At 39.5% G+C, this 11,503-nt stretch overlaps 1 protein-coding gene across 3 annotated transcripts in view; it reads right to left on the bottom strand.

Moving 5' to 3' along the window:
* Nucleotides 1-5,755: 5,755 nt before the first annotated feature.
* Nucleotides 5,756-11,503, bottom strand: part of LOC125484844 (transcription factor Dp-1-like) — an 18,749-nt gene continuing 13,001 nt past the window's right edge. For all 3 annotated transcript variants that reach the window (XM_048605236.1, XM_048605238.1, XM_048605237.1), the window contains exons 4-5: nt 9,882-9,982; nt 5,756-5,886 (exon numbers count right to left, since the gene is read on the bottom strand). In XM_048605236.1, coding sequence (XP_048461193.1) covers nt 5,761-5,886; nt 9,882-9,982 — 227 coding nt within the window. In that variant the 3' untranslated portion in view covers nt 5,756-5,760. The remainder of the gene's footprint in view (nt 5,887-9,881; nt 9,983-11,503) is intronic.

Below are 11,503 nucleotides of genomic sequence, written 5' to 3'. Positions count from 1 at the left end.
CCACCATTTGTTACGCAATCCTTCATGCCCTGTTGGTTTGCCATAATTACTCCCCTTTCCAGCTGGATTGAACTGGAGTTGGGCATTTTCTCTGCTCCAGCCACCTTGAACGAGATTAGAATAACTTCTTCAACATGAGGATAGGGAGCTATTCTCATTCTTTGCCTTGCTGGACAGATTATAAACCTGACTAACTGTGCCAAGATGTTCATCTTATATTTTGGAATGATTGATTCTATAGTGGAATCTCGCAACCCTTTGCAATGCCTGCTGTTCGCTTAATGCCAAAGGTTTCCAGTTACTCTATCTTTCATCTGCTCTTTGATCAACAATATTATCAGCCTTCATACCAGGTTTAGCTATATTTGCAGGTTTTAAACATTCTTTCACAGGAAGGTCTCAAATGTCAAACAACGATTTGTCCCCAAAACTTTATAATTTAGTGCTTGTGTGGTTTAACTTTGCAGATTGGTCAGTGCAGTAACACGACAAGTTTACACAAATTCAGCTAATCTCAAATTATCACTGTCTGACTTCTCACAGGCGCTATGCCATTGAATTTGCTATTGTGCCGATTAGAATGATTGACAGCTTTGACACAAACTGGAGTTCCGCATTATAAGATTTTGAGTCATTGCAATTTCACTGAATGAAATTCATCATGTTTTTGAATATTTGTTTTCAGGATAGGAACATCAATGGCAAACTGAGTTATTTATTGCCCATCCTCACCTGACCTTGAGACAGGATAACTGGTTGCCTTCTTAAATCATTAGGGATAATCAGCATGGTTTTGTGCTAAGCGAATTGTGTCTCACAAACTTGAGTTTTTTGAGGAAGTAACCAAAAGGATTGATGAAAGTAGAGCAGTAGATGTTGTTTACTTTGACTTAAGTAAAGCCTTTGACAAGGTTCCGCATGGTAGACTAATTGGTAAAGTTAGATCACATGGGATTCTGGATGAGCTTGCCAATTGGATACAAAATTGGCTCTATGGTAGAAGACAGAGGGTGGTGGTGGAGGGTTGTTTTTCGGACTGGGGGCCTGTGACCACCAGGGTTCTGCAGGGATTGGTATTGGATTCACTTTGGTTTGTCATTTGAATGAATAATTTGGATGAGAATATGGGAGGCATGGTTAGTACGTTTGCAGATGACCCCAAAATTGGCAGTATAGTGGACAGTGAAAAAGATTATCTAAGATTACAAAGAGATCTTGATCAATTGGATCAATGGGCTGAGTAGCAGATAGAGTTTAATTTAGATCAATGCGAGGTATTGCATTTTGGTAAACAAACAAGGGCAGGACTTATACAGTTAATGGTAGGGCCCTGGGTAGTGTTGAAAGTTGCAACACAGGCATAGAGGGTGGTTATGAAGGTATTTAGCATGCTTGCCTTCATTGCTCAAGACCTTTGAATATAGGAGTTGGGACATCATCTTGAGGTTGGTCAGAACGTTGGTGAGGCCTCTCTGGAGTAGTGTGCACAGTTTTGGTTGCCCTGTTATAGGAAGGATATTATTAAACTGGAAAGGGTTCAAACAAGATTTACCAGGATGTTGTTGAGAATGGAGGGTTTGAGTTATAAAAATAGGGCTGGGACTTATTTAAGGTGAATAGCAAAAGGTCTTTTCCTGAAGGTGGGAGTGTTCAGAACTAGAGGGCATATTTTTAAAGTGAAAAGAGAAAGATTTAACAACGACATGAAGGTCAACTTTTTTTTTTAGAAACACGAACCACTCCATGTGTGGAATGAACTGCAAGAGTAAATGGTGGATACAGATACGGTTACAACATTTATTAGGCATTTAGATAAGTACATGAATAGGAAAGATATGGAGAGATATGGGCCAAATGTAGACAGTTGGGACTGGTTGTGTTTGGGGACATGGTCAGCATGGACTGGTCAGACCAAAGGGTCTGTTTCTATGGTATATGACTATGACTATTTACAAAGCTAATAAAATGTATGTTCATCCACAAGTCCTGTTTGGAAAGGAGTTCTACCCAGTCACAGCGAGACAGCAACAGTATATTCTTAAATCAGAATAGCATGAAGTTGAGAGAAACTAGCAAGTGGTGTTTTCATGTTTCTGTTGCTCTTGTTCTTCTATCTGATAGAGTACAGGTTTGTAAGATGCCAAAGAAGATTTGGTTAGCTGCTGCAGTTTCTCTTGTCGATGACAGTGGTGGTGCAGCTACCACTGAGCTGGTGGTGGACAGCTTAGAGTTTGGTACACAAGATACCTGTATTGTCCTGCAACTGACTATCGCCTTGATTGTTACTCATCTAGGCAAGCATAGAGTGTTCCATCATATTCTTGACATCTGCTGTTTAAATGGGGGTTAGGCCTTGGAACATTTGGAAGTGAATTACTCAAGGCAAAATTCAGACTCTGCCCTGTGTTCTTGTAGACATTCTATTCATGCAGCTGGTCTACTTAAGGTACCGGTCAATGGTAACCTGTAGGATCCTGATGGTGAAGGATTCAGCACTGGTAAGGTCACTGGATATCAAAGTAAAATGGTTAAGATTCTCTCAAATTGGATTAAATTGTCTAAAAATCAAAGAACTGTGGATGCCGTAAATTAGAAACAAAAACAGATTGCTGGAAAAGCTCAGCAGGTCTGGCAGCATCTGTGGAGAGAAAACAGAGTTAACCTTTCGAGTTGAATGACCCTTCCTCGGAATGGGATTAATTGCTTGCCACTTGTGCAGCATAAAATGATACTTTTCAGTCCAGCTCAGATGTTGTCCAGACCTTGCTGTGTGATGAAGGCACATGATATATTAGGAAACTTGGGTTCTAAAATACACAGGACAATGGTATCACTTTAAATTTGATTTGTACTTTTTTATTGCACTGAAGAATGAAGGAGATAGTTTTAGGTTCGTTTCTAAGCATGGCGATGGGTTGCCTGAAGTTTGCATTCCATACATATTTAAAATCCTTGAGGTGAATAGTTCAGTCCATTCGTAGTAACAAGGGTAGAAGAGAAAATAAAACCTGCTATTGCTAGTTACAGCAGTGCACTATCTCAAACTTAGAATCATCCAGATGATCAGGCAGGTTCAGTCAGAGCAAAAAGGTGCCATTAGTACAGCAGTATCCAAAAAAAAACAGTCCTGAGTAGTACAGATCAAAAACTCGAGAAGCTGAAAGTAGTTGGAAGTGGAGGTATGGAAAAGCCAAGTGTTTGCTCTGAAAGTGTCTAGAATTCAGTAAGAAAGCAAGCTCTAGAAACAACTTTCAGCTGTGCCAACTGAATAAGGAAAGTTAAAGCGAATAAAAGATGAACCCTCACTGGGGCTTCATATGTGCAATGTTATGCTGAGAGTGAAAGGGTTGAATCTTTACTTCTGATAACTATGGCAAGACTGTTTTAAATAGTTTGTTGCTTTTCTTTTGTAATAAACTTTGAAACCCTATTGTTCACTTGTTTGGTTACTTCTTGTAAATATGTTCAGTGGGTGATCACCAAGGTAAACAAATAGCAAAAATAAAACTTGTGGTCTTTCAAGTTAGGTTTCACCTTGACTTCTGACTTGTCCAGTATGACTATCAGCTGGGATCATAATAGCTGCATGTAGGCAAGGACAACTTCATTAACTGAGAAGCAGTGAATGGAATTAAGCACTAACCACTCCTGACCTTATGATGGAGGGAAGGTCATTGATAGGCAGAGCTAAAGACAGTTGAGGTGAAGATGATACTAAGAGGAACTGGGCAGTTATACTGCAGTGGGTAGCGTTCCTATCTCAGAGACAGGAGGCCCTGCTTCAAATCCCACCTGCTCCAGAGTTATGCAATAGCATCTTTGAATGGAGTGATTAGAAAATATCTATCATGAGGAACTTGGGGTGAGGTACTTGTCACTACCTCTTAGCCAGGAGGCCTGGGTTCAAGGTACTACAATTTTTGGTCAATGTATGATTCACAAGTAACCTATCAGAGAGAGGTCTCAATTTCTGATCTTTTGATCTTAATGACAAAGTGCATTTTACTAACTCAGTATCTGTAAAATATCTGTATGACTTGCAAGCTGCAATGTGATGAATTTTTTTTTAAAAACTCAACTTGCAGAAAAAAAACATTCTTCCTTCATGTTGGAGATTAAAGAAATCAGTTGCATTTATTATTCATCTCATCTTTCCACTACTACCAAATCTAAATATTTCTAATGGATTTCCACAAATTCATTATGCTTTACATTGGAGAGGCGATGGCCTAGCGGTATTATCGCTGGACTATTAATCCAGAGACCCAGATAACGTTCTGGGGACCTGGGTTCGAATCCTGCCATGGCAGATAGTGGAATCTGAATTCAATAAAATGTTTGGAATTAAGAATCTAATGTTGATTGTCAGGAAAAGCCCAGCAGGTTCACTAATGTCCTTTAGGGAAGGAAACTGCCATCCTTACTTGTTCTGGCCTTGTTGTGACTCCAGACCCACAGCAATGTTGTTGACTCTGAACTGCCCTCTGGGCAATTAGGGATGGTCAATAGATGTTGCCTAAGCAGCAGCACCCTCATCCCATTAATGAATAAAAAAAATTACACTGCAAATTCAGCATGTTGCCTTTAACATTCTAGCTTTATTTATTCATATCCCATGGAAGCAATCAGCTATAAAGAAACGGGACTATTGCTTAATTTCAGGTTGGCACTCCTTGCCCCATTTCCCTACGGTCAGTTCCTCAGTCATAAGCAAAATATTGCAGATTGAGGTATTGCTCCTCCCCAAATGAGAGCCTACCAGCACTGTCTGACTGGTTGAGTGGATGGCCCCTATTTTTCCCTACCCTGAGCAAAAATAACTGCAGTCCTGTTGGGAATACGCCCTTTAATTAGTCATTAGTCACGGCCAATGGATTCCAAGACAGGTGGAGTTAAGAGGAAAGAGATTTGACATGAATAGTTGCTTGCAAGGTAGAGGGGCTTAGAAGTTTTGTTTCTGAGGAGAGATATGATTCAAAGGAATTGGGGGGCATGGGGAATGGGAAGGTAGGTGAAGAGGTAGAAAATACCAGGAAGAGAGAGAATCTGTGTGGTCAGCAGTTATTTGGAATGGCCAGGGAGCAGGAAGGTGGGCTCATTGATGAGGAGAGTTTAGACAGGAGAGGAAGGAAGAGGAGAGTAACTAGGAGGCAGAACTGAACTCATGGTTAAGCAAATGGAGGAAGCTATGGGTTAGAAGGGAGTGAAGAACAAATGGTCTTAATCTTTGTAAGAAAAAGAAAAATCCATGAATTCATCACATTTATTGTTGGAGTTGAGGCTTCTAAGAGAAGATGTGTCGTGAAGAGAAGCTGGCTATTACCATTGCCTTCCTGGATGATCTTGGAACAGCAGACAGTTTTTGAGTGATGAAAACCATTGTGTGATAACGCTTTGCGATTTAATCAGATCTGGTGAAGAATTGCTAAGCTATTTAACAATTAATTTCTTACTACTGGTTAAACACTTAGTTCTTTTAACTGGTGAAGGCAAAAGTCTAATGAATTTGGAACACAACAATATAAAAATCCAATATTTTGTCGACAAATTTGATTAATCTTTCAGTATGACTGCTTTACAGCTTCATGGTCTGTAGAAACTATTCCACCCAGGCAGAGCTTCACAAACTGTATCTCAAAAAAGAAATGAATTTCAACAAAACAATGAGTATATGATTTAGAATACTGCTTAATTTTACAAACTTGATGCCAAAATAAAATCTATATTCCTTAAAGTGCAATACGAACAAGTTTGTTTTCTTTACCCTGTACTCCATGGAGAAGAGTCGGATGCCTCACCCTGAGTTAACATGTGTATATTAGGACCATGGGGGCTTCCCACTAGAACAGTAGGTGTTGTCGGTGTCCGTTGAGGTGTACTAATTATCTAAATTGGAAATGGAAGAAATAGAAAGGGATTAAAAATTGTTTAAACAAACAAGACAGTTTAAAGATAACAGCACCATCTTGGACTTACCATCTCAACTCCTTCTCAAATCGAAAATAATTCTCCATGAGATCATACTAGTTTAAAGGTTAAATACATAACAAATTGTATATTCTTTGTAGAAAAGCCAGAAAACAATATATTTCGATTGCAATGTATGGCGTTTCAAGAACAATGGGTAGAGGAGCTCTCCTGTCCATAAGATAATTTATTAAGATGTACAACATAACTTCTCATTTTCATGACTTTTTAAACAAGCTCCTAGTCCTATAATCATGAGTATACAGTTATATTTGTACAGTACACTATCACATGATGTACTACGGTGAGAGGAAAAAGCCTGGTCTTCGATTTCTCCACCAATGGTCGGTTAGGACTAACTTCTTTAAACAGAGCAATGTTAGAGCATGGAATGTTTAAGATAGAAATTATTTCAATGCAAGGTAAAATTGGATAACTATTTGAACGGTGGGAGGAAAAATGGCCATGGTTGCAAATTTGGGATTTGCTTCAATTGCTTTATATCGCAAGGTGTTATGCCATATCCCCTTCTTAGTCATCCTTAGCTAGATTTTCTTGCAATAAACACAATCCCAGGAACAAAACAAAAAATGACTTATTTCCAGGTCTTTGTCAATGCTGATCAGAAGCTAATTACTGGAGGTACAAAAGAACAGTTTAGGCAACTCTCAGGAAAGAGCCAGGAAATTAATACCTCAAAATTTTACCAAAAACCCCACGATTATTAGCTTGTATTAAAAGTACTAAACCAAACAATTTCAACTCTTTTTCAACAACTTTAACCCTACGCTCAATTTCTATTTTCTCTAAAACATTTTCTGCTGAAATAAAATATCATTAATATCAAAAATCATCAGACACAAATGAAGATAATGAGTGTTGGTAGCCTATTCAACCAGGCACGTGAGAGCAGGCATAAGAAACGGTGGGTGTAAACGGGGGGAGAAGCTGATAGTCAAGCTCAACACATTCAGGAAGTGTTATGGAATTAGCGATGTTGGAAAAATCTAGTTGAATCATAGTGTAACATGTCCACTCACTATGGAGCAACAAGCATAACACTGACACCTGTTGATAAATTAGGAGAATATTAGATAGTATAACACGTCAATGAATGCCATATTGAAAATGGAAACCATTCAGATTTGATAAGATCACAACTGATGTATTGCATCCTGTTGTATCGACAACACCATGAGAAACATTACTCTATATTCAAGCTCAGAAGGCAAAGGCACAAGGTAAACTTTTATGCTGAAGAAAGTAATTTGATTTTGGGATCTTCGGCATTGAAGATCATAAAAGGCAGACATCACTCAGATAACTATTTATGTTGTTATGCAGAAAAGTAACCCTGTGCACTATTTAAAAGGGTATAGTTTTAAACTGACAAAGACTAGTCTAAGTAGTTTGTGAAGAATCAACAATTTATTTTCCTACTCATTCACAGAATGTGGGCATTACTGGATTATTTGTTGCCCAGTTGTAATTGCTCGAGAAGGTGGTAGTGATGATTTTCCTTCTTGAATCACTGCAGTCCGTCTGGCATTGGTACATTCAGAGTGCTTTTTGTGGGTGGGGGGCAGGGTGGGAAGTATTCTGGGATTTGCTCTAGCAACAGCAAAGGAATGGTGAATTACCTCCAAGTCAGAATGACGTGTGGCTTGGAGGGAAACTTGCAGGTGGTGATGTTTCCATACATCTGCTGCCTTCGTCCTTCCAAGTGGTAGATTTAGAAGGTGCTGTCGAAAGAGATTTGGTAAGCAGCAACAGTGCAACTTGTAGCCTATACACATTACTGTGCCTTGCTGGTGGGGTAAGTGAGCGTTTTAGGCAGCAGACGTCTTTATTCTGGATGGAAGTCAAGCTATTGAGTGAAGATGGAACTGCACTCATCCAGGCAAGTGGAGAATATTCCATCACACTTCTAACTTGTCTGCAATGTGAATAACAGACAGGATTTGGAAGTCATGAGCCGCATTGGTACTGTCACAGTATTCCCAGCCCTCCTCTCACAGCTACAGTATTTGTATAGCTAGTCCAGCTCAGTTTCTGGTCAACAGTAACCTACAGACTCTTGATAATGGAGATTTAGCAATGGTATTTCCACTGACTGTCAAAGGAAGATGGCCATTGCCCCACACAAGTGCCAGGCAATGTTATGCATCACTTATCAGCCAGTCCTGAATATTGTCCAGGTCTTGGTGCATATGGACAGACTGCTTCTGTAGGAAGAGTTGTTAATGGTAGTAAAAAAATGTACAATCATCTTCAAATATCTTTATGAAGAAGGAAGATCATTGAGAAAGCAGCTGAAGATTGTTGGACACACGTCAACACTCTGAGGGACTCCTGTAACAATGTCCTGCGCTGAGATGATTGATCTCTAACAATCACAACCTCCTTACTTTGCACTGGACATGATGCAACCAGCGGAGATTTCCCTCCTTATTTTCAATGGCATTAATTTTACTGAGGGTCCTTGATGCCGCTCTCTGTTTAATGCTTCCTTGATGTCAAGTGCCATAATTCTCATCATTTCTAGAGTTCAGCTCCTTTGCTCATGTTTTGACCAAGGCTGTTATGGGGTCAAGAGCTATGTGGTCCAGCAGGAACACAAATTTTCAGAGAAGATTGTTTTTTTTAGATGCTAAACATTAGCTCCATTAGTGACTTCTTCCATCACTTTGCTATTGCTTGAATCAACTGAATGGACTATAATTAACCTGACTTTAGTGAAAAAAGACAATTGGGCAAATTTTCGTATTGCCAGGTAGATGCTAGTGTGGGCCCCTTGTAGCATAGGGGTTGTGTCCCTAGCTTTGAGCCAGGTATTCCAGCTTCTTGTCCAACCTACTCCAGGAGGTGGGTAATAACATCTCTGAACAGGCTGATTAGAAAATAAGTAGATGCTAGTGTTGTAATTGTGCTGAAATAGTTTGGCCAGGGGCACAACAGTTCTGGAACACGTTCAGTATTGCTGCTAGAACGTTGTGAGGGCCTATGGTCTTTGCAGCATCCAGTGTCTTCAGTTTTTTCTTTCTATGACAAGAATTGATCAAAATTGGTTCAAGTCTGGCATCTGTGATGTTGCGGACCTTAGGAGGATTCAGAGATGGATTAACTACATGATGCTTCTGACTGAAGAGGCTGTAAATACTTCAGCCTCATCTTTATTGCTGACGTACTGGGCTCACCCATCATTGAGGATGGGGATATTTGTGCGACTTCCTCCTCCAATTACATGATTGAACATCCACCATCATTCATGGTTGGATGTGGTAGAACTGCAGACCTTAGATCGGATCCACTGGCAGTAGGATCACTTAGCTCTGTACACTACATGCTATTCCCAATGTTTGGCATTCTATTCAATATTGTGTTCAGTTTCATCAAACTGACAACTTTTTTTGGCATGCCCTCCTGCCCTCTTCAATAAACCAGAATCTCCTCACTTGACCGCAATGGTAGAGCGGAGGATTTGTTAGGCAATGCGAATTGGAATGGACTTGCAAACTATAGAAGTGAAGAATAAAAATATACAATCGTATTAGAGATAGGTAGCTGTAAAGCAGTTAAATCAAAATGCACAGAATGACTTTTTACATTCTTATTTACCTTGCAAATGTTCCTCAACTATTATCCAGGTAACCTTCTGGAGGAGCTTCGTGGATCAAATGGGCATCTAATCATCTCCTCTCCCTTTGCATATCTGAGTAAGGGATTGAGCTCAGTTGCAATATTTTCCTCACTATTGGTCATATAGTTGTATCACTATCAAGACTGCCTACATGGTAAGGTTATCAAGAGAGCTACCAACACTCATTGAACCTTCAGAAGAGGCAAGATAATGGGAAAGAAATGTCACCATACTGCAACAGTCAACATTTGGCGTTTGAAAGCAGCGTCCTTACCATCTGAGGAGCGTTACTAACATTTGATAGCCCCAGTGTTTTTGGCAAAATTTGTTTCCCTGGGGTCGTGAGGTGCGAAGATGCTACTGTCACTAATGCAACTGTAAAGAGAAAGAGAGAGGTTGCAAGCACCAGCACCATCTTCCGGTATTCACATTAGCAATGGAAACATTTGGTAGTTCAAGATGCTCTAGCATCTGTATATTTGTCAATTACAAGAAATAAAAAAAGGAAGCCAGTGAGATGCTACAAGATGCAGGCAAACAAGTTGCATAATTTTGTAACAACAAACATAACTTGTTGTGCAGCTGTGTTTTCTTTTAATTAATCAAGTCTATGGATGCCAGCAATCTCCAAAACACTAATAAATTACTTCTGAAATTTTAGTCTTGGATCACATGTTTTATTGACAGAAGCCAATAGTTGGATGTAACAACAGCACTATACATGTTGCGCAGGTTAACCTTGTTTTTAGTTTTAATGCAAAATCTCTTGCTCCAGTCAAAAGTTACCACTCAGCTCTGAGAACTGAGACTATCATCCCAGGTAACGTAGTGCACTCTGGGCAGATTCCAGAAGGTTTTCCATGTAAAACATGAACAATCCAAGTAACTAGGTGTGGTAATACAACCATAAAATCGAGACATAGGATGAAACATGTTTAACAGAAGAAAAACTAGATCTCAAGCAGGGACACAACTTTGTCTCTGCATTCCTGGGAATGAAGTGTGGGTGTATGCATGTGTTCATGTTCATTCTGGAGGGTCCACAACGAGCACCACAATTTGTGTTAACATCCAGCAATTCCTTCTAGAAAGTACATATGGATGCAAGGAGAGAACAGGTATGGATTCAGCTGTAATACCCTCTTTAGTCAAGCACCATGCCAACACTCACTGAATAGGCTGACTGAAGGAATGATGGTGAAAGATACCAGAGCCCTCCTGCCATCTGTAAAGTATCCTGATGTTATTGATTGGAATAGAACTTTTCTAAAGAATGGAAAAAGTTGCTTGCTGGAACCTGACAATGCAAAACAATTACTAGCTTGTTTCAAAGAGCAAAAAAAAAAAAATCGCTTACACAAAAATGATAAACATATATTTCAGTATGCCCTTTTATGCAAGCAGAAATGGTGAATAACTTGAATAGTTTTATAATCCAAAGTGAAACCTAACAGTACTGGCAATGAAGCTAAGCAATGTCACATCAACTATCTAATGAACCTCTAATACTTTCTACTTAATTTTCATTTTTGTGGGAGTTACAGCACAAAATGGACAAATTATCTCCATAAAGAGAACTGCTAATAACCTCTAGAACCACAACAGATCAGAAGCAACGGTATCCACCTCCCTCTCTAGATACAAGACTGAGTGAAAATCAATACCTTCCCTTCATTCATCAATAATTATTTGTTTTGGACCATTAGGCTACCAAATCCATGGTAGGTTCAGCTCAGTGTTTCGTCATTCAGGCAGCAGGATGTATTACAGTTCCAAAAATAAAACTGCAATATTTGATGGGACAGCTATATTGTCCTCTGCTTGAGATCTGTAAAAAAAGAAAAATTACTGGGGCTCGGGGTGTGTGTGTGTGTGTGTGTGTGTGTGTGTGTGTGT

The sequence above is a fragment of the Rhincodon typus genome, chromosome 14, assembly GCF_021869965.1.
Source record: "Rhincodon typus isolate 14 chromosome 14, sRhiTyp1.1, whole genome shotgun sequence".
In the NCBI taxonomy this organism is placed as follows: Eukaryota; Metazoa; Chordata; class Chondrichthyes; order Orectolobiformes; family Rhincodontidae; genus Rhincodon; species Rhincodon typus.
The sequence above is the reverse complement of the archived record's forward strand: the minus strand, read 5'-3'. Positions and strand labels throughout refer to the sequence as shown.